Source organism: Amphiura filiformis, unplaced genomic scaffold (genome assembly GCF_039555335.1).
Source record: "Amphiura filiformis unplaced genomic scaffold, Afil_fr2py scaffold_44, whole genome shotgun sequence".
NCBI lineage: Eukaryota > Metazoa > Echinodermata > Ophiuroidea > Amphilepidida > Amphiuridae > Amphiura > Amphiura filiformis.
In genome coordinates this window covers 65,207-90,077 of record NW_027305508.1, presented here as the reverse complement: position 1 = coordinate 90,077, position 24,871 = coordinate 65,207, and the positions used below count along the sequence as shown (strand labels likewise).

Here is a 24,871-nt window from a genome sequence, read left to right as displayed (position 1 = left end):
AAAATAAGGCCTACATTACTGTCCATTTAAGCCATTTTAAGTTATATTCTCACATTTCTGTACAAATAGAGAGTTTATTTTCCATAAAATGTTAGCTTTTACTGTCAGTATATGTCCCCTTTTAATTCTTCAAACTTTATCACATGACTTCAACATTTGAGGAATACCTACTTCGGGAGACACATATCGCATAGGCCCCCTACGTGTTCGACAAATCAAAATGTCATGCTTTTTAATGTGTAGGCCTATTAAAAGAGCTGTAAGAACAAAAGATACCAGGTGACGCTTACACACAAACTTCGAAGTGGTTATGTAAGTCCCTGGTAACTGGATCACGCACCTTTAGTAATCTGCTTGGTATTAAAGCGTTAATCCTTTTGTCATGAACAAAACGTTTCCCATTTGAATAGGTTTTCGCCTTAAAGAAATCCGCATCAAAGGATCATTGTGTTAAGTAATACGTAACCTTCTCTCCATTTCTTTTGATTCAAACCGGGATTCAAACCTGCAACACGACCATGGCGTCTGTTTTCACGGTAGATTCTGTTCGTTCTGGTTTTGTTGAAGTTTGTAAACGACATGATTTTGATTTTAAGTTAAAAACACACCAGGAGTTAATCATCCACCATATTTTAAATGAAAATGACGTTGTCGGTGTATTACCTACAGGTTAGTTGTACATTATTTTAATACTATAGGGCCAAATAAAATGTTTGTTTGTCCTCCACCGCCCGCTCCTCAGATTAAGGCCTGACCAATTTTTTGTTTCAATTTTTTTGTTATATATAAAAATAAGTAAAATTCCATTTTTTTTTCAGATTTGGAGTAGGCCTATCTGTGGACCTAGCAAGAGCTATTAATACTAAGATCTTTCATGGTTGAATATAAAAAAGCCCCCAAAAACATTTTGTGTCTTCAATATGCAAAGTTATAACTTGTGTTTATGTCACAAATTATAACTTTAACTGCATATTTAAGAAACAAAATTTTTGTTTTTTTTAAGTCACCATGAATGATTGTTGCATTTAGCTCTATAGCTAGGTCCCGTGTTTTTCACTCCCGAGCTTGCAGAAAATCCAAATACATAGGGTGAAAATTGAATCTCGGGGGTGAACAATATTTTGCACTGTATAGTCAGGGGTAGGTAAGGTCCAAAAGTAGAGGGTCAGAGTTCACCCCTGCATGAGCTTGCACATTCCCAATATATGGAGGGTGACAAATTAATATTTTTGACATTTAGGGGGCCATTCACCCCCGATCGGGGGTTAACGCCGGGGGTTAACGCTACCCCTGATTACTTCACTGGAATTTCAGTGACCCCAGACAAGCGGTTTGTTATGTATGATAAGAAATAAGGTACCGCTAGGATGTACCTCCTTTCCTGTATCATATTATACTGAACCGCTTGTCTTGAGTCAATGAAAATTCAGTGTACTAATTGGATTCCTTGCCCCAATAATATACATAACTTTTGTTACAAGTGTGTTATTATTTTGTGAGAAAAATGCACAAATAGTCACAAATTTACCACGGGGGTGTAGTAACCCCGGGTAGTAACCCCTTAAAGGCGTATTGCGTTATCATAGCATCCTCTTTTTAGTCAAAGTGGGTTTTGACTCGCCACTAATTGCAACAGAATTTTTTCACTGCTATAAATGTCAGAGATGTCCCCTGAACAGCATACAAAAAGTATACTAAAATATACTTGGTGGAAAGGTAGTTTTTGGCGGGAAAAGGTCATACAGGGGTCAAATTTCAAAATCGCTCCAATCATTTTAAAACTATACCAAATCATTCCTCTAGTCATAAGGATTCAGAAAAAGTATAGTTTGCCATATCTGTAATGAACGGTTCTTGAGTTATAACCGAAAAGGTCAAAGGTCAAATGTTGGGTTCAACAGAGGTCAAAAAACTCAAAATTGTCTGATTTTAACCAAAATGGTCTCAAATTGTTCGGCTTGCAAACATAATTCATTTAAAGAATATCTCCACTGTTTAGGTCGTTTAACTAAATGCGTAACATCGAAAACTAGGTCGGGGTCAATAGAGGGCAATGGTCAATGACCACTTTTACCCTGCTACCTAGGTAACGAAACGTCCAAGATATGGCAAACTATTCTTATTTTGGAGTATTTTTAAAGGACGAACACATTGAGACCATTTTAAGGAGATCGGAGCATTTTTTCGAAGTTGACCCACGTGGAGCCCAAAATGTGACCTTTTTGCTTAGGCCTATAACTTGAGAATGATACATCACAGATATGACAAACTATACTTTTTCTGAATCCTTAAGAGTAGAGGAATCCTTTGGTATAGTTTGTAATAAGATTAGAGCAATTTTGAAATTTGACCCCTGTATGACATTTTCCCGCCAAAAACTACCTTTCCACCAAGTATATTTTAGTATATTTTTGGTATGATGTTCAGGGACATCTCTAAATTGTATAAAAGTGAAAAAAAATATGTTGCAATTAGTGGTGGGTGACACCACTAATATTTGTTTACATTGACTGGACTTTTTATGACATTTTATCAGAAGATAGGCCTACAGCTTCTCCACTCTGAAGTACAAAGTGACAACGCGCGCGTATACAGCCATTAACAGTGCGTAGTGATGCGTCTCTGCTGCAGGTATGCGTGTTTTCAAAGTCGGCACAATGTGTGCGTCCGCGTCTGTACTTTGTACTTCAAAGTGGACTGACTGTATGCACGAAAAAGCTTATTCACAAAATTTCACTTGATTACGTTTTTGCGTTTGTGTGTTATGCACGAATTGATTATGTGTCATGTTTGTTTGCAATCGAAAATTATTGGGTTAATAAAAAACACCCAATACACCGTGACCTTTGTTGCTTAAAGTGCCGCTTATATTACTCGGACAACATCATATCATTGGGAACCTAATATTATGAGGACAATGACAATTAAAATTGATATTATGCAAAAGGCAATTTAAGCAATGAGTTCCTTCCAACGAGATAGATTTTACCTATAAAAAGTTGACTTCATGAAATGACATGTGCATGCCTGCTTTGAGAGAAGGGACTGTAAACATTCTCAATTCACACAACGTATACTGTTGTTGTTCTCAGATAAAACAAGCCTCTGAATTAAGTATTACAAATGTAATGGTTTTTAAACATATGGATTAAATCATGCGCTTATTTTTTGCATACTAGTAAATTGTGATATTGCAATTCATATGTATCAATATCATAAGAAATATTTGGACTAAAAATAAATATTTTGAGCTTAGAATTTTAGCGTGATCAATCTGAGACTAGTATATTAAGGTATACTAGTCTCAGTGATCAATTTTGTATTTATTATGCAAATAAACAATTTCAATGAGCTGCTAGCCCGTTCCTTTTTTAAAGGAATTCTTAGTACACGAATGGTTTTATTCGTGGTGTCACTGATGTCTATTAAATAATTGTAATGGTGTTGCTATTGTTTTACTTTTTCAGGGTTTGGCAAGTCGCTGTGCTTTTACGCACCAATTCTTATCTTAAATGAGGTAACTACTAATACGTTGTATCAGTTGTCAATACTTGAATAGGTCACATGAAGTGGATGGTATAAAGAGGGGTTTACAACTTGAACTACCTTTGTTTAAAATATGTACAAATGCCGTTTACTTCCACACCTCAAAACAAATTGAACAAACATGCACAGAACAGAGAAGTTAAATTAATCAACAAATCAAGTTAAATTTAATCAAATTTAAATTTCGGCCACTTGCCAGATTTTTCATCGCTCTGCTTGATATGCAAGGTCTATCATGTCTATAGAGATTCCTTGCATGCCTTGATACACTTATTCATCAAATAAGTTTGTTGGTGATCCTTAGTAAAGGACTGGGATTAAACAAAATATTGAACTTGATAATCATTTTCAATTTTTCAATTAGCATGACAAAAGTTTCTAAACATGGCAAACGTTCTAAGTCAGCAAGAACATCTGAATCCAGCGATGCCGAGGTCTTAATCAGTGCTTGGGCCCCAGTACTATAAAGTATCAATACTTGGAGACTCCTTTCTGATCATTAGAAAACATTAACACAACTTCATGTTTTTTAACACGACCAGATGTTTTTGCTGACTTGGAACCTTTTCCATGTTTAAAGACTTTTGTCCGACATGGCGTTTATTTTGGTCTAACGGCACGCATCCGACGCGACACCGGAAGGAAAACAACTTATTATTGCTTTAAATTATTTATTTGTCTAAATTAACCGCCGCAGACATTTTGCCGTAGTGGTCTTTATGATTATGCAATCAAACCCCTTTGGAAACATAGGCCTCGGTTCAAATATGAGATCATCATAATTATGGTGTCAGGTTAAAATGATTATGCGAATATTTACAGTGCCCGATGTCATAACCATGATAACTTAACTGCAATTGAATGTCAGAGAAACACATTCTGCTCCATTTTGTCATGTTTATATATGATATAGTAAACAGTTCTATTGTTTTGTCAGGTAATTATTGGAGGTAGACCTATATGGATGCATGTTTTGGTATAATTATCTATTCAATTGTTTTTGGGTCATTTATTGTTCATTTGTTCTTTCTTTTAGTGAAATGAACAATAATAATATATAGGGGCCTACTATGAAAAATAACTGCAATAGGAACACAGCAAGCAATAATAAAGAAATGGTTCTGACAATTATTAATGAAATAAATGTGACCATCACATGTAAATCTAGATCCGGTGCAGTCATTGGACATCAATATTTGTCAATAATTATGAATTAATGTATTATTTTTTAGCTCAAAAGTGACGCTATAAAGTGTGCACTTGTTATTGCACCATTGAGAGCGCTCCTGCGAGAGCAGGTAGAGTTTCTGCAGGCCCACAATGTGGCGGCCTATTGGATACGGCCTGACATGCCCGACAGGGAAAAAAAGGGTAATCCTGATGTTAAGTTATTTCCACTTTAGCACTTGTAGTGTACACTATCGAAACTTGTCATTTAATCACTTGTAGATTTTAGTAAATTTTTTTAATGTTCATATACTTGCACCATACTGCCTATACTTGCACCCCAAAATATATCAGCCATTTTACTTCACTTTTTAAAAACAGTGATGTATACCACTTCTTGGCTTCTACGTTTAAAAGCATGTCAGCTACATTGATACCGATGTCACCAATAGAATGAAAAGATTTGCCTCTTCATTTTGTGTACCACTTTGTCAAATTTTCTCTCATTTCTTTACAAAATGACAAAACATGCAATGGGCTATTCCAGAAAATAAGTGCACACCCCCAATACACATAATAGATGAGTGTATTTTCAATGAAAGAAATGTCCGGATTTCCAAGTCTGATTTCTTAAAACGACTGGAATTCCAGTTGTCAATCAATGTCACTTGAAAAAGCTTGGAAATCCAATTAAATGAAGGAAAATCACGGAAATGTCAAAATTGAGCTCTCAAATTGAGGATGACTGATTTGGAACTATTTTTCTGCCGGATTTGTTTGCCTTTGGACACTTTAAAAGTGGAACAACAGTGGTAACATACAAACCAGCTTTGACCATGTTGACGCTATTCGATGTTCTCCTCCTTCCTGTATGTGCATGTGCTTAGGGCAATAACATCAAAGAAAAATTAAGGATATAAGACGTATATTCAATATGTATTTGTTCTTAATATTGTATTTATTTCATGTTTGCAATAAAAGGAATAAATTTATTTTAAAAGTGTACAACTTATGAACAATTTAGCTATTTTCTTTGCGGTTATCATCACAAAACATTCAAACATTGTTGTACCAAAACTAAAAGGCAAAAATATAATATTCTTATACTTGTTGTTTTTTTTTAATGTTGCTGTCAACATTCATGAATATCACCATAATCTCATTTGAATAATATTTAATCTCTTCACGCGGGTGTGGACTGCACACAAACAATTAAAATCACATTGTCAAATTTTAATTTTTCAGGAATCACCAAATACGGCAATTTCGTAATATTCAGGCTTTCTGCACAATTTATATAGTATTGCCAATTTGCATAATTAAATTGCTATTTGCTTAAAACATGATCTTCTTGTTTATGCACAAGATTAAGAAATTTGGTCTTAATCCTGCAATTATGACAACTTTTGGACCTACTAAACTGTTACTCTATAGACAAAATAAAGTATATTTGGAATGCGAGTCATTTGACGAAAGCATCTGTGGTGTGAAATGATTTGACACTAATTTTTTTTATCGAAGTGGCAATATTCAGTACACGGCCTATTACTCATGATCTCTGACACTATCACCGAGCACTACTATAACCTCGAGTCACCGGCAATACAGTCTGTCTACATATAGAAGTATACCAACCAAATCTGTGGCATCGGGGGTCGATGTTTTGCGTCACATGCACTGCGTGTTACAAAAAATGCGACGCGTACAGAACGTGGTGCGATCGGCAAATACAAATCGCGCACTAGTTGGTGCGCCAAAGAAGCATTTACACTCGCATAATGCGTCGCATTGCACTGATAGCTCCAGTTTGCGAGGTCTATACAGCCGTTTTCGCCAAACGTTTGTCAAACAATTGCCGAGCACAAACGTTTGTCAAACATTTTCGCAAACGCCCGTAAACGTTTGGCAAACGTTTTGATCGCTAAATGTTTGTCAAACGTTTGGCGAAAGCGGCTATAGGCCTATTGAATTTTTATATGTGGACAGACTATAGATTTGAAGTTCAGCATGTTGTGCGTTATCTTACCGTTACTTGTTTTATTATGATACATAGCCGCTTTCGCCAAACGTTTGACAAACATTTAGCGATCAAAACGTTTGCCAAACGTTTGCGGGCGTTTACGAAAATGTTTGACAAACGTTTGTGCTCGGCAATTGTTTGACAAACGTTCGGCGAAAACGGCTGTGTATGGATGCACCACCAACACGTTGGGTGCCGCTGTTATAAAAGCGTTTTCCAAATAAATAAAACAATAGCGTCAGTGACTCGAGGTAGATAATACTAATTAGACTATATACACTATAAAAGGACCTACACTTGTACATAATTATTTGTATACAGTTGTTTTCGCCAAACGTTTGACAAACGTTTATGAAAATGTTTAACAAACGTTTGGCTCCTTATCCGTTTATAAACAGTTTGATCATAAATGTTTGGCAAACGTTTGTGATCGGCAATTGTTTGACAAACGTTTTATTATTATGTATATTAAATGAATTAAATAAATGTTTGGCAAACAATTAAAATAATCCATTAAAACAAAAAACACATTTTTACCAAAAATCACATATTTTTTTACCAAAACTCTCATTTTTGTCCAAAAATCACATTTTTGGAAAAAAATGTGATTTTTGGGAAAAAATGTGATTTTTTGGAAAAAATGTTATTTTTTGAACAAAATGTGATTAGCCTATGTGAAAAAAAATTTGATTTTTGGAAAAAAATTACTTTTTTGGTAAAAAATGTGATTTTGGAGAAAAAATGATATTTTGGAAAAAAATATGTGATTTTTGTATAAAAATGTGATTTTTAATGTAAAATGTGCTTTTGTTTCGAAATGTTTAGTTGATGAAAATTGACAAACATCAATCTGATGATTTTATTGAAAAACATTAACAAGACGTATTTATTAATTGTTTGCCAAACATTTATTTAATTCATTTAATATACATCGCTACTAAAACGTTTGTCAAACAATTGTCGATCACAAACGTTTGTCAAACATTTATAATCAAACGGTTTATAAACGGATAAGGAGCCAAACATTTGTGTAACATTTTCGTAAACGTTTGGCAAACGTTTGTGATCACTAAATGTTTGTCAAACGCCGGTTTGGCGAAAACGGCCATGTAGGTTTCGTCATTTATGCATCACATAATTGTGTTTTACTATTTATGCATTAGTGCTTTAAATTCACAAAACATCCAGATTGCGGAAGCATATTTAAAGGAAGGAAACCTGATATACCTTGAAAATCGAATTCTTTAAAACTTAGGCCTATATAATGCCTAACCTAAAATGGCATTCCTTTCAAGCATCCATGCAAAACAAAAACACAAAAACACGTCAATGTTCTTCTAAATGTATCCATTACAGGGTCATACTGGCAGTCTTAAGTATTTCGATTAATGATAATCGTAAGAAATTTATTTGAAATGAAACATCCTATTTTTTTCATTAACATATTCAAATTAGGAGTTAACATTCGGCGTATTTTACCCTCAAACGTGGTATAGGCCAACCATAGTTGAAACTATTTCAACAATTTCGACCGCCTAATTTCGATATGTTAATGACAAAATATAGGACGTTTCACCTCCTCCTACAAAAAAATACATTTTCATGGGTCAAGTGTGGGATGAGGCTGTTAATCGGGTTACCTATAACCCCTTTTAAGGCTTAAGACTCTTAATCGTAGAGCTATATTCATGTCTTTCACAGAAGTGGAGCAAGGCAAGGCAACACTGATTTTTGGTTCTCCAGAATCATTTTTAGCCCCCTTTTGGCATGGTGTAATCAAACGTGTATACGCCAGCAGGACACAAGTCGTGGTATATGACGAATGTCATTGCATCATGGACTGGTAAGAATGTACTCAATTCAATAACCTACAACGTACATTATATTTCAGAAAAAGATACCACTAACTTGTTGAGTTACAAAATTATTATCCTGTTTTTTGCGAAATGAAACATATAGGTCAATCTTAATCCATTAGTTACCGGTATTGTTATAATTGCTTCTAAAATTTTAATCCTTTTATCAATTTCAGCGGAAATGGTTAAAGAACATGCAATTTTGTATGATTTCTTGTAAATTCATAAAAGGCATTTCGTGATCCACAGCCCCCCACTTTTCTCAATTTGAGATTTTTATACCAATGGATAACTCTGGCCACATAATGTTTATGTACCAAATATTTCTTGCAGATTAATTCGTTTAGGAAAAATATCGCCCAATTTGAATTTCATTCTGGTACCAGAACGAAATTACAACAGTGGCCTATGGAGCAGTGCAATACACATAAAATCATGCATAACTCGCAAACGTAAAATCGAAATCAACTGAAATTTTGGGAATAATTTTATTTCGTGGATATTGACTGAAAATGTTCTAAAAATAAGATGGTAGGATCACGAAATCCTCCTCCTTTTAGTCACAAAATTCCAACAAGTGGGACAAGTCTATAAGCATTACAAATGTGTAGTATAGGCTATCAGTTCAACTCATCAATTGTATATTTTATATAAATTCTGATGACTTGTTTTAAAACATTACAATAATGTGTTTTGTAGAACTAAGAATGTATACCCAAATTATCATCAAACCTTACTTTCATTGGCACTTAAAATAAATTATTAATTATTAAGCTCTTTCATTTGCCAAAACGGCCTCATATTTTGTTAAAGCCTTAATGTACGATGTTTTTCAATTTTTAGATTTTTTTTTTTTCTTCTAAAATGATAATATGCAATTATTATGAAAGTTCCCAATACATTTGGACGCGAAAACATTGGGAATTTGCAAAGAAACAACATCATAAACTTCACCTCTATCATAATTATGAGTTTCTGTCGGACCAACAGAAAATCGTCCTGTTTTACTACAAATAGGACGAATTCGACAGTTTGCTCATAGATTTATTAAGTTAGAACATGTGTAAGTATTACAAATATGCCAAAAAATCGGTTTTGAAAAAAATAAAGGTAAATTCTGAAAAAAGATCGTACATTATGACTTTAATTCCAACAAATTAGTGGTGTATTTTTGTATAGGGAGTAGAGTATACTATTAATAATTTAATAGGCTTATATCAGTTATTCCCCGTGTTATACCAAGTGATAAGCTTCAGCACAATAGGACAAATACACTGGATATTTCACACAGCCGATTTTACTCGCGAAATGGGATCACAGATCCTGATGAAGCTTCCCTATTCTTGAACATGACATTAGTATTAAGAAACAAGTAACATTATCATGAGTGCTCTGTAGATTTTGGATACATATCTACCCAGTAATGCTTGCTCATATTTTCTTTCAATAATTGGAGCCATAATAATGACACATTCTGTGGATATCAACCTGTTAAAGTACAGGTTAGGTGTGCATGATACTCCCGGGGGGCACTGCCATTTACAAGGTAGACACCATGCTCGTGTACAAAAACGCGTAAAAAGGGTAGTTTTTCTGCGCGATATTGAGCTGAGAAGTTAGGCTAACATACGGTGGTTCTCCACGACATAAACGGGAATTCGTCCAGCAAAGGCTTACTTGATCAGGGTATGATTTCAGACTTGATTTGAAAATACTTGTTTAGGGTGGGGGAAAACATGACAAAATACTTGTTTAGGGTATTCTGAGATCAAAGGATAATTACTTGTTTACGGTCCATTTTTGAAAGTCCATATATGAGCACGGTGTCCACCTTGTAATGACATTGCCCCCCCCGCCCGGGATGATACTCTGTCCCAATATTATATGTGGTTACAGATCCTATGGGTAACCGTCTTTTATCTACACGGTATGATAGTGATGAGTAGACTTTTATAAGGCCAAGTAAAATAAATGTCTATCGTTGGGACTTTGTTCCAAATTTGGTGACAGCAGCCCTTATTGTTTATTAATTTGTTTAAAAGTTTACTATTCATTTCTGTGTAATATTGCAACTGCAAAGGCTTTGTTATTTTCCCCAAACCCCTAAACACCTCTTAACATGTCTTTTCATTGTAACAATATTTTAGAAACAAAGTAAGGCATATAAGGGAACAAATAAGAAAAGTAAAAAATATATCCTATCGGCATTAAAGGTTGGCGACAATATTGGCCCTTATTTAATATTTTACTTGCCTCAATTGAATGATAGTCATACTCATAATTATTTGTTTCAAGGATAAAACAAACCACTGGTGCCTTTTGCATGAAAGTTACAATCAATTAGGGCCTACAATATACATGTACACGACCTTAACCCTTTTCTCACTATATACAAATTCATTGAAGATCATTTTACAGGTGACTCCTGTATAAAAGATCTGTGTTTGACCAATTGAACGTTCAGTGATTCAAAATAATGTACAACTCACTTAACGACAGCAACTTACTATCATAATGCGTTACGAATATTGATTCATGGCGAGTCGTAGTAACTAGTCATGATCATGGAGAATCTTGACAGATCATATTATTAAATAATATACATAGGTGCATCTGTATAAGGCCATTCACATTTAATTCTTAGTTTACCTTATGGTAACCATTAATTACTTATAATTTCTTTATTTGAAACGAGTAGTCACAGCCCAATATCAAGAGTGCGTTTTGGCACTGCGCATTTAATTATGTTCCAATATAATAATGCAGGGGGTTCATTGGTTTTTTTTTCAGCATCATAGTTTATATGATTCAAGTAAGAATGTACCAAATTGAATAATTAAAATTTCAGGAGAGAAAACGTGAAATAAAACTCAAATAATGAAATATTTACAAATTCTAAATATTTGGATGCTGGAGTGAAACAGTAAACTGAAAATCAAATATGAAGGGCCTAACTCGTTCGCCACTTTCTAGCGACACTTTAACCACTTATCAATGTATAATGAATACCGGTAAACATTATTGTGCTTTAACATTTGGATATTGCCCTTTTAAACGCGGGCTTATAAATTGTAGCTATTCTTTTCACAAAATAATACACATGTGACTTTTCTACTATAGCAGAGAACGTGAACTACTTTATACTATTATGATTAATTCAGGGGCACCACATTCCGTGAAACTTACAAAAAGTAAGTCGTCTTCATTCTTTGGTACCACAAGCAGGAATTTTGGCGCTAACTGCCACTTTAACCACACCGCATTTGGACCATTTGAAACGGACTCTCTCACTGAAACCTGACGTAAAAATAGTCAGTCAATTGCCTGACAGGTACGCCTATTTATGATAATGCCTCATGTCCCGGGTGGTTATCCGTATTTCAAGATGTATATCACCCCATTACCCATATATATCAAAAGGTGTCAAAAGGGTGTCTTTTAGGCAATGAAAAACAACGAAATGGGGAAAAGGTTACCTTAATCGTATACATATAGACATAAAATAAAATATGTTAATCAAAAAGAGTCGATCAATTCAGCATTAAGATTCCGAAACAAAAATTAGTTGAAAACCACATTCAATTTTGGATAGGTCCTTACAATTTTACTCAAAACGTGTGGTTTGTCATTGGGTTTTCTTCAGGCCTCTTCACTGATGGATACCGGTGGTGTTAGGCGTCTTCATGACAACTAATATCAGTCAAATGCTTGCTTCAGTATCGAAACAACCACATAATACTTACTTTGGTCATACTGTATTAATGCTTTGGCATTTTTGAAAAATACCTGATTTGGATGTTTTTGGGTAGACGTACTTCTAAAAAGTGCTTTGATGCGGGTGATATGCAAGTTGAAATACAAGTTAACCTCGGCCTCTACTAACATGGTGTAATTGCACTTGTATATAATATTGTACATTTTGTTTCTATTATTCATATGAAAAAGTTTGGCTACAAAAACTTCCCTTATAAATCCATCTACGCACAGTTTCCACCCCGATACACCCATTATATTTCCAAGATTTCCAAGCACAGCTTGCTCGAGAAGTCTAGCCAAGATTTTGCTTCACATTCTATCGTGTGCAAATTCGAAGGTAGAGTTGATCTTGGGGTTATATGTTCTTCTTCTTTTGCTTAATAAAGATGATTAAATAAATACCGGGTAACATTAAATGAAAGAGAACACTTACATGTATATTGTCCATATACTAGCTTCATTTCAATCTTTTGCAAAAACTTACTATTTGCGGCTGTTTTATCTATCGGTTGTCAATTCAATGAACTATGACTTTGCTATAAAGAGCGCTTACAAATTGATGTGTAATGGGCTATTCCAGAAAATAGATGCACACCCCCTATAGAGGATTTCGGATTTCCGGACTTTGTGTGCAATCGTGACTGTTGGAAATGCAGACTTTTCAAGTGTCCAAAGGTAAAAAAATCAGGCAGAATGAGATGATGATGAGTTCAAAATCAGAAATCCTCAATTTTAGACCTCATTTTGGACATCTCCGTGATATTTCCTTCATTTAATTGGATTTCCAAGCTTTTTCAAGTGACATCGGCAACTGGAATTGCAGTTGTTTTCAGAAAGCAGACTTGGAAATGCAGACATTTCTTTGATTGAAAATGTACTCCTCTATAGGGGATGTGAACCTATTTTCTGGAATAGCTCAATCTGTATATGATAAAACATGCTTAGAGCACTTCATACATATGTTACACTAGCTCAGCCATAATGTGGCCATCGCACCGACTTGTCGTATAAGAAAAACATTCGTGGCAAAGTAATATTGCACAATTGACAGTAAGTTTCATTAATAATTATTTTCTGTACAATCATGTTGTGTGACATGCATTCAATTATCCACATGTATTATGTCGGTGACGTTATACTCTTGACATCAATTTGTTTTCTCCCATAATAGATAATAACGTCAATAAACGTGTTGAGGGGGCTACTACACCCATTGTGTACACCCAAAAAGTGGTACATCAGTGATTTACCACTTTATGGCTTCTACCTTTAAAACCATGTAAGCTACATTGATACCGATGCCACCAAATAGAACGAGAAGATGCAAAACAACGCACCAAAAATGAAATGGATGTAGTACCCCCTTAGCCTAAAATCGATATCAGTTTGCACTTGTCTTTGAGCATGCCAGCATATCCGGCTTGAAATATGTGTGTGGTGGGGTTGGGCAACCGGCCCAAATTGTTAAGAAGTGGCTGAAAATAACAAAAATCACTCATTTTGCTAAAAGGTGGGGCCACGTCCCCATATCCTCCCGGGATTGACACCCACGACCATCATGGTGCACACTAAAATCACAACCAAAATGAGCGCACTTGACTAATACACGTTATATTTTAATACCCGACAAACATTGCGGTTTATGTTCATTCTATTTCAAAGGCCTAATATCTACCTGGGACTGTGTAAACCACCCAGAGACAAATTCAAGCAATCACTGAATTGGTTACTAAAGGAAATTCAGGAACGCGGCGTACACACGGAGAGGACTATTATTTATGTCAAGAGCATAACTAACGCCAGCGATATTTACGAATGGTTCGTCGACAATATCGACGAGGACACATTGTATGACGGGGAGCCCGACGTTGAAAACCGCGTTGTGGAAATGTTCCATGCGCATTTAGACGCCAATTCCGATGCCAGAGTAGCACAGCGGATGACTGCAGTTGGCGGGACTCTCCGCGTACTGGTTGCCACTGTTGCGTTTGGGATTGGGGTCAATGTTCCGGATGTTCGCCGAATCATTCATTATGGGTTGCCTGACACGCTCACCAACTTCTGGCAACAATCAGGCCGAGCTGCCAGGGATGGAGATAATGGAATGGTCATCTGCTACGCCTTTAAGCGCAGCATCACCATGAATAGCGATCCCACAATGAAGCGGCTAGTTGACCGTATGGATGCAGGAGTTTGTATTAGGCATCACTGTCTTCAAGCATTCACCGTTAGCAGTGACCTAGAAGATGAGTTAAAAATAAGGAGAAAGATAAGAAGGTGTGCGATAACAGGTGTGTGGGGGTGTGTGCGTGTGACATGTGCAGGTGTTGCAATGTATGTGAAATGAAATGCGCATGTCCACAGAAATCACCAAAACTTGAAAAGTTTGTCTCGCAAAATAATTGAAATGATGGTATAGGATTATGAACTTAACAGGGCGCAACACTAAATCACTACGCATTTTATGTAAGCCCCTATATAAGAATTAACGAAAATCGGATAGTTATATATATAGTCCGTAGTAAATATGAGATTGATAGCGACCATTATTTACCGACATGTTCACTTTAAATCCAACTTTAAATCACTCGATATCACCTCATATGAATTCGACAAGTGTCTTCAATGATAGCATGCAGAAAAAAAAACCGGTTAGTTTATCTCAAACATTCAAAAGCAATTCTCTGCGGCGGATTAAGACGCCTTCTGATTTTTAAATGCGAGTGGCGAGTTTGGTGTATTTGTAGGCATTTTTTGCACCGCGAAATACCCAAGAAAGTCAACGGTCATCGCGATATATGCCGACAAAAGGTTTGAAATCTACAGAAACAGAGCTTTAATTTTATACCAAATTTATTTAAGGGACGCCAGGAATCGCGCTCGAAGTTGCCCGAAATCACATGTTATCCTATGGGACGCTTATTTAGTGTTGCGCCCCCTTAACGTTTCATTATACTCTTCATGCTCTTGGCCCAGTGGTTACTGAATCATATGCATTGTCATTGGTTCCATTTGTGGTTGGCGGCCGAGTCCAGTGAAGCAGTTCATATTTCACCTCATGAAAATATTGTTTCCATTGAACATGTTGAGGGAATATAAATATGTCATATGAGTGAATGTTCTTAAGTCATCCACTAGTTTTAAGTAGAGTTTTGGAATTCAATCTAATACCCCGTTTACATTGGTAAAAAGTCGAAATCGACTTAAGGGAGTACTACACCCCTCAATAAATTTGTGTCTATTTTTGCATTTTTCTCAAAAACTAATAACACAGTGGTAACAAAAGTTATGTATATTATAGGGGCAGTAGGTATGGGCCCGATGGCCCGGTGTAGTGTAAACACCACACGAATTAATCTGCGGTCGTATTAAATTGAAAATACAGCTTAAGGGGTGCTACACCTGTGGTAAATTGTAGACTAGTTTTACATTTTTCTACAAAAATAATAACACAGTGGTAATAAAAGTTATGTATATTATTGGGGCAAGGAATCCAATTACTACACTGAAATTTCAGTGACGCAAGACAAGCGGTTCAGTATATAATGATAGGAAACGAGGTACATCCTATAGCGGTACCTTATTTCTTATCATAAATAACAAACCGCTTGTCTTGGGTCACTGAAATTCCAGTGTAGTAATTGGATTCCTTGCCCCTATAATATACATAACTTTTGTTACCACTGTGTTATTAGTTTTTGAGAAAAATGCAAAAATAAACACAAATTTATTGAGGGGTGTAGTACCCCCTTAAACAACCGATTTCATACATGGAAACCGGGATGGAAACATTATATTTACTTTTTATTTCTTGTTTGGTTTTCTTGGCTTCAATTCATGCTTTCGCTTGTTGGCCATTCTGTCTCGAGTTAATTTCAACTTCCTCATAAAAAGCCTTGGCTTTCTGACTGGTTGGCGGTGCAGAAAGTCGGGGAAATCTCGGTGGTTTCTGCCCGACTTGTCGCAGAAGAATGTCTCCTTATGGAGCAGGCCGATGCAATCAACAAGGTCTTCTTATCTTCCTGGGTCTCCTGCATATTGAAGGACATAATAATATGATGATCAGAATAAAGGTCATTTTACTCATGGTTGTTCCGAAAATAACCTATACTTTTACATTCATTTGTTGATTGTCGATTATGACAACGGTCATATCCTTTTATGTACAGACTTGACATTTAATATGGACTTTTTTGTTTCAAAGTTCCGAGACTGGTCTGGATGGAGTCTGCATAGACCGCACGGGCTAAGTGTGGTGTATCAGGATTCAAATTGTCTGAGTGCATACCATTTTATAGAGGCATATTTTATAGCCTCCTCCCACTTTCAAAACTAGTAGATCACAGGTGCATTTCAGTTCTGACGAACACTTATTGGTATTTAGGTTCAATAGAATTGCCATAAACCTCAATCAATTTGCTAATATTAGAATAATGTTGCTCAAATTCAGAAATTCTACCCCCACAAAATTCAAATTCAGTCGCCTTAAATCAGCCATTTTCAGGCTAGTTTACTACATTATGAGCGGCATAATAATAATATAAACTAATGGAAAGCACATTTTCTGTCAAACAATTATTTTGCATTATAACCCGACACTCCCCAGTTAATATTTAGCTCGAGCCATTTATGCAGACCTCTACCAGACCGGTCTTGAAATTTTGCATAACTGAGTATTCCATATTAAATGTCAAGTCTGTATAACAAAATTACGTAACAAAACGTCACTTTTGCAATTTTGGATGACTGAAACATACCTGTAGTTCTCTTGTCAACTTTGTTGCCAGGGCATATGTGTGTCTATCGTATGTATGCTCGAGTTTTCTTTGTGTGCAACCATTAGGCTATGTCTTTTTGATTGTCTGTTCCGTAAGTTGACCTTTTGACGTCTTTGAACTCTCTGTAAAATAAATGATAAAATATGCGATTCATGAGCTCAAACTTTATCACATGACTTCAACATTTGTGGAAAAATACTGTAATAAAGGCTTCAACTGATGATTGATTGACCTGGAAATATTTTGAATTTTGGGTATGGGTGAGGAGTTACCGCATTATTGTAGTATGGTAAGGGAATGTATAACAAGGAGTGGGTCATGAATATTTCGGTGAAGGGGGTCCATTTTTTGATGACTGTTGCTTATACTTCAAGAAAAATACGCCACTAATTCCTTTCAATTGGTCAAATATGTGTTGTGATCAAGCAAAATCAGTCGGAACTTGGAAATATTGATTGTGAGATAGGCCTATATAAAAGCCAAACAAATTTAATGTTTCTTTCGTTTCCTGTTGTTTTGGAAACTCTTTTAATTGCTCATATCTTTGGAACTAGGCGTTCAATTTCAACAGGGTTTCTGCAAAATGCACATTTATTAATGTTTTTACTGTCCTTTGAGAAACTGAAAATTGAGTATTTCCGAGTTCCTACCGACTTTACTTTATCGCATCACATATCATCTTCTTTTGCCAAATGAAAAAATAGCTAAATCCTATAATGTATTTGTTACTTCTGATAATAAAATTCCTATGTTAATATTTTTGTAATTGTAGGGAAAATTATCAAATTAGAATTATAAAATTGAAAAATTAAAATTGCATGAAGTCACCTAATTTTAACACTTTCCGCAAGTGTAAGAATTCCAAATGTTGAGTATGGGTGAGGAGTTACCTCATTATTGTAGTAATTCATGTTATATTTAATTATTGGTTGTGAAATTAATTTCTTAAATAAAAAATGATGTATTACAATTGGACAAGTTTGATTAGGCAAAAGTGGGTGATATTAAAAAAAAATAAAACAAATAGTGGTCTATTTTTCTTGAATAGGAAGTATTGCATACAACACTGATATCGCTTGTTTACATTTACCAGGACACACACATTGTGTTGCTAAAATGTTTGAAAGGTTGCCTTTGGTTTTCATCAAAACATTTGGTCATACAAACATACCCACAAAATGATTGGTAAAATGTTCTGTAAATGTGATTTTCAAACATTTGTTTTTAAATGTGTAACCTTTTGCGAACGTTGACGAACACGTGATGTGTTTGGTGAGTTAATAATCCATGTATACGCCACAATAAAAACACGTTTTAACACTATGGAACATCTGTGGGGAAAGACAACATTATTCACTGGTTTGCAATACGTATTTTCTGTGGCCAACCAGCGCATGGAAAGACAACATTATTCGCTAGTTTGTAATACGTATATTTTCTGTTGCTAACCAGCGCACGGAAAGACAACATTATTCACTAGTTTGCAATACGTATTTTCTGCGGCCAACCAGCGCATGGAAAGACAACATTATTCACTAGTTTGTAATACGTATATTTTCTGTTGCTAACCAGTGTTTGGAAAGAGAACATTGGTCACTACTGTGTAATAATGCTAGCAGATAGAAACAAACAAATGAATGGGTTTTTTCTGCTACGTTCATTGCGGCTGTAATATTCATGATTAAGGCGCCCAAACGATGCCAACAGTCATGACAGTGAAGTGAGATTAGGTGAGGTTAGGTGAGGTTAGGTTAGGTGAAGGTTCATTACCAATTACCATGCATGATGTTACATACTGTTAATTTACCACGCACCACCGAGTCAAATTACACACCATCCAGCTGTTACTTGTGAAATACATTCACTGTGGAAGTACCTTTGTACGCGCCATTCAACAACTCGTTGTATTTATCTTGGGAGATGTTGTTCCCCTTCCCTCCAACTGTATTGACAGTCCGATCCCACATCAAGCTATGACGCAGTCTTTCAGAGACAGCGCCACTAACACAGAGCAGCATGTGTGTTCCCAGGTTCAAATATTTGGGATGTTTTTGCACGTGGAACTGTAGTAGATCTTCTTTCCAGTGCCTGATTATTCTTAACCCGTCATTTTCGTGTACGGCGTCACGTCGGCATATAGCTTTCAGACCCGCGGATATAATCCCGCGAGCATATTGCCGCTTCCCGTCCACCTTAATTTGGACATCCTTCTTCTTTTTCTTCGACTTCTTCGGCTTCTTTCCGGACGCAGCTACATCCGCCTCACACGCCTTGGAGCAGAACCAAATACCTTTGGGAACTGTGTCTGATGTAATCCCGATACAATCGTAATGGAACCAGCTTCCTAGTGTGCAAAAGCGGTTGTTGCAATACAACATAGGGGAGCTGCTGGCCTGTTGTTGCTTGCACAGGCACAGCTCATCATAATCCTCCTCTTCCTTCACTTCGTCCTCTTCCTCCATATCAGACACTTCTGAATCTATGACGTCGTCGTCCAGGTCTTCTTGTAGGTCTTCATATTTGAGATATGCGTCTTTGGGGGCCTCTATGATGGAAAACTCCACGATTTCGCGGCTCACATCCTGTGCATACTTGGACAAATCACTGGAGGACTCTGGTAGATCATTTGGTATCTCCTTTGGGTCGTCAATTCCCATGATGTGCATTGCCATTGCAACCACATATGCTGTTGTTACAAACTCCAGTAACTCATAAGCATCCTGAAAGCAGTGCGAAACGTCTTTGGTAACACTGGTATGGCAGTACCGGTTTCTTAAATACACCAAGGTGCCGATGTCTCGCGCACCAAGGTCTTCCCCGTAAAGGGTGTCCCAATCATCCTGCAATAAGGTAAAGTATACACGAGTGAATTGTTTTACACTTGAAAAAAAAACCCACCAATGTGAGGGTCGCCTTCGAAGCATTTTCACAGATGGTCAGTCGATATAACCTGATGTCACAGCCTGTGAAAGTGATAAATAAACCGAGGGGGGTCACTCTCACACAAAAGTGTCTCCCACCCGCGTCCGAACACCTCTCAAATGCACCGTTAATGGCGAATTTTCACATAACCAAATTGCACCCCTTAATGTCGAAACACATGCAAAATCCTACCCTTAATGGCGTAGCACATGCAAAAACTATACCCTATGGCGTTAACTGAGAAATATCTAATTTATACCCTAAGTGGCGTAAACAGGGAAATGAGCTACTTTGATACCCAAGGTGTCTTTTTGATGTTGCAGACATATAGATACTGAAGAAAACATGCACAAAAGTAACAAGAATCAATGAAAAATTGGTGATTTTTATCAAATTAATGCAAACTCACTCAAACAATAATATTACTAACCCGCTAACCGTCTAAGGATTTGGCTGAAAAAGGACCCCTAAATGGCGATGCCTTCTGAAAAAGTACCCCTTTTTCAAAAAGGCGTCGACGCCGCTGTGTGGTGAAAAACATACTCTTTTAGACGATTTCTTGGACACGGGCGCGTGACGTCAAGTAGTGAGTGACCCCCCCCCCCCGGATAAATAAACGGGCTTGGGTTGACAAATGTGTGCGATTATAACGCCTTGCAGATTCTGCTCAAGATATGCTATTTGTGGCATTAAGTGTAGTCTTAACAATCTTTACAATTGTATGAGTCTGCATTTCTAACAGGGGCGTAGGCAGCTTTCTATGTTGGGGAATTAAAATTGTAGGGGGGCTAAAACATAAACATTTGAAGGTTGTAACAGACTCCTTATCCACTTTTCTTTTCATTTTGGCTTCCGATTTGCTCTAATATTTTGTCACAGGGACCCCTTTCTCTTTTATTTTTGTCATGGGAGCACTCTCCACCCTGCTCCTTGCTCGCTAAGCTAACTGATTACTTTGAAGTGTCCATAATATAAGTAAATGTTGTTTGAAGGTTTTTACATAATCATGATAATAATGAATATAATGAATGAATTTTGATTTAAAGTAACTCAAACCTGCAGTAGCAAGACACGTTTGTGCCAATCTTGAGCTGCCGGCACAACACCAATCAGCATATCAACCATCGACTCGCCGTTCTTTCGCCCTTTCTGAGCAGCAAGTATCCTCTCTGCTGTCAACCCGTCTCCAAACAGAACTATCTCCAAGGCCATCCCAAGTATGTCTTGAGGGACATATGTATGCAGCTCATGAAGAAAGTCTATTATATCGCCTGGTTTGTTTTCATCATATTTTTTAACGCCCATAGGAACCTTAAGTAAAATAATATGTGAATGGAAAAGTAGACCATTTCAGAAGTGACACATTGATTGATTCATTCATTTATTCATTTCATTTATTAATTCATTCATTCATTCCTTCATTCATTCATTTATTCATTCATTCATTCAGCCACTCATGACATAACAATATTCAATATTATACAGAATACAAATATCATATAATATTATGTGAGACTGAGGAATCACAGGAAATGCTAAAGGGAGGCCTGAATTTTTGCTACTTGGTATATTGTTCACCTCTTGATAAAAGGAAGCCTCAGTCGATCTTTACTTCTGGTATTGAAGTCATCAATTTGACAATGTTTTCTAAAGAAATCATCAAAGACACTCGGTCCACTCTGTTATGATGCACGCACAACCAGCGCTTGGAAAGATAACATTGCAAACTGAATTGTAAGTACGCAAATATCATGTCAACTCCAGGGATGTGCACCGCAGCACCTCTTCAATTTTTTTCCTTTTCTGTGTGGTGGTAGATATTGATGAGAAAGTAAAATCCCGAAAATTTTAGCTTCATACTCCATTTCGTTTTCCCGTGGCATCAATTTGAAATTTAGGGGGGTCAGCGTAAAAAATGTGTCGCAACACGAAAGACGACGTTTGGAGGTCCATAAATGTATAAAGGGAACCCTTTACAACTTTGAAAAGTATGTATCCTGGGGTACTTATTTGTGTAGAATTCAAATCTGGCATCAGAAAACTTGTAACTCTTTTACTTAAAAAGATATAGGGCCCTCAAAATGCAACTTCGTCCTTCCAGGACCAACTTTGGGGCCAAAACTTCCAAAAGTAAAAATAATTTTTTGTCCATTTTTTTGCCAGGCAGAGCCCTTTGGTAGAACATTGCTCTTATCCAATATTGAGCCTATTAGAATACTTTTAGCTGAGATATTACCCATGCAAAACGCCAATTGTACATTTTGTGTACATTTTGACCCCCTGAAAACCAATGTCAGACATTTTGCCCCACCATCAACTTCAGGTATGTTTAAGATATGTCCTTGGACAGCATTTTTCTGAGAGATATTGGCTATGTATAACTTGATGAGAATTCAAACATCACTTAGTGTTTGCCATACCCTGCCATAGATCTGTACAAATGTTGATTCCGACATTTCAACATACCTGAAGTTGATGGTGGATCAAAATGTCTGACATTGGTTTTCAGGGGGTCAAAATGTACACAAAATGTACAATTGGCGTTTTGCATGGGTTATATCTCAGCTAAAAGTATTAATAGGCTCAATATTGAATAAGAGTAATGCCCAACCAAAGGGCTCTGACTGGCCAAAAAATGGACAATAAAATTATTTGTACTTTTGGAGTTCTGACCAACCCCAAAGTTGGTCCTGGATGGACGAAGTTGCATTTTGAGGGCCCTATATCTTTTAAAGTAAAGGAGTTACAAGTTTTCTGATACCAGATTTGAATTCTACACAAATAAGTACCCCAGGATACATACTTTTCAAAGTTGTAAAGGGTTCCCTTTATACACATTTATGGACCTCCAACGTCGTCTTCGCGTTGCGACACATTTTTACGGTGAAACCCCTAAATTTCAAATTGATGCCACAGGAAAACGAAATGAGTATGAAGCTCAAATTTTCGGGATTTTACTTTCTCATCAATATCTACCACCACACAGAAAAAAAAATTGAAGAGGTGCTGCGGTGCACATCCCTGGAGTTGACATGGAATGGGTCAGCATTAAACAGTAATTAAGAAGGTCGTCACCAACCGGATGCAAATTGTGTTATAGGGCTTGTGATGAAGCAACTTTGTGTGGCTGCAGCTCTCCATCAAGATTACGAAAAAAAACCCGATTCAACAGAAAGGGTTTTTTGTGTAGCATATGCCCTGTATCGAAGATTTTGAAGTGCATGGATATCATGATATATTGACTTACTACTGGGGTTTTCTTGGACGACTCATCAGTATATGGATGAGAAATGTGCTGTTCTACTTCAACATTCTTAAATGCAGCTATATGCTTACAAAGCATGCGCATGACCATAACTATACTTTCATCTGTTTGCCTGATTTGATCTTGTGACGAAGGAAGCAGGTTTTCGAGGGAAATTGCTTGGATTTCTTCAGCCGTGGGCCGTTTGGAAGATAACTCCGGTGGTGGTGGGTTTCTGCTTTGTGTCGCAAATGCGTTAATCATGTTCATCATCGTGTTTGAATGTTTCCTAGAATGATGGCGGGCGTTTATACGCTGATTGACATTGTCAAACGTGATGGTATACGCTAACGGCTCTAAATATGAGAAAAATAATGAAAATTAAAATTAATCATTAGAATATATATCAATAGTATATACAACATTCGGTTTTATGGGTTATGCATTATGTAATGCCCTTCAAAAGTATGATAATTTGAGTACCTACTGATAATATATTCTTTTAGTAGACCACGTACTCTTTCCTAAGATCCATCAATAATTGTATAATTATATTATATTATATAAGGGAACCCCAAAAGCAACTGAAAAGTCCCATGGTTCCTTTCATTTTCTTTGTGCATTCAACGGATGAATTTCATTGTATTATACCTGCTGCCGCCGTTGGGGAAATGACCGGTTCATTAACTGCACTTGATGCTCCTGCAGATCCTGATGATCCTGGACATCCTGCAGACACTGGCGATGCTGATGATCCTGCAAATCCTGCAGACACTGATGAAGCTGATGATCCTGCAGATCCTGGAGATCCCGTATGTTTCTTTTGTGGGACTTCATGACGTGCTGGAATGATACATCACAAATGTTTTCATTTTGACGAACCTTCTTTTCACCACATAGTGTATATAACGCTTGAATAATATTTCATATTATGTATAAAGGCACCAACTTACCAAACATGTTTGCTAGACATTCCACTGCATCTTCCTCCATTTCTTCTACTGCGGTAGGCTGATCGCTAGTTTCTGTGTATAAAATAAGAAGGAGGGCTAACGTGATTAAGCGAACGTCTCGAAATCAACACGACCAGGGTCAATGTAAATGAAGAACCCTGTTCAAAAGAGTCGACTGTTTAAAAGTGTCTTTTTTCTTGTCACGTACCTGGAAAGAATTGCTTTTCCAGGTGCTGTTTCCAAGCCACCAGTTCCTTATCATGATCCTGGATGAGTTTGTCTATCACATTATTAGTTGCCTGGATCCCCATGCACCATCCTGCGTGGTTGAATTTGGTGATGATCTATAAAAAGTTAGAAGCAACATTTATTTTTTTAGTTCGTAATAAGTATTTTGTGTTGGCCTATCCAGTGCTTGCAAAGACAACCTTTAGTAATGTCTTTATGCATGATAAACCAGTGCTTGGAAAGATAACATTGCTCACTAAATTGTAAATACACATGCACCAATTACGTACGAAAGGAGTTATTGTGTTGAAAATGGTCGTACACAGCCGCAATGTTTTGACACAAATAATGCGACTACAGATTGTCAATAGAGAAATTATCACGAAAATTGAAGATTTAAT

The 24,871-nt window shown here is 36.6% G+C and overlaps 2 protein-coding genes across 2 annotated transcripts; one reads left to right on the top strand and one right to left on the bottom strand.

Moving 5' to 3' along the window:
• The first annotated feature begins 518 nt into the window (after window positions 1–518).
• Window positions 519–15,721, top strand: LOC140144168 (ATP-dependent DNA helicase RecQ-like). The gene is made up of 5 exons (XM_072165993.1): window positions 519–669; window positions 3,468–3,517; window positions 4,779–4,917; window positions 11,782–11,920; window positions 14,008–15,721. The coding sequence occupies exons 1-5, from the start codon at window positions 519–521 to the stop codon at window positions 14,690–14,692; spliced, it is 1,164 nt and encodes a 387-aa protein (XP_072022094.1). The 3' UTR covers window positions 14,693–15,721.
• A 3,246-nt stretch (window positions 15,722–18,967) lies between these two features.
• Window positions 18,968–24,441, bottom strand: LOC140144167 (uncharacterized). The gene is made up of 5 exons (XM_072165992.1): window positions 23,941–24,441; window positions 23,206–23,645; window positions 21,102–21,356; window positions 19,379–19,963; window positions 18,968–19,348 (listed from the first exon to the last, which is right to left on the bottom strand). The coding sequence occupies exons 2-5, from the start codon at window positions 23,560–23,562 to the stop codon at window positions 18,968–18,970; spliced, it is 1,578 nt and encodes a 525-aa protein (XP_072022093.1). The 5' UTR covers window positions 23,563–23,645; window positions 23,941–24,441.
• Between the last annotated feature and the right edge of the window lie 430 nt (window positions 24,442–24,871).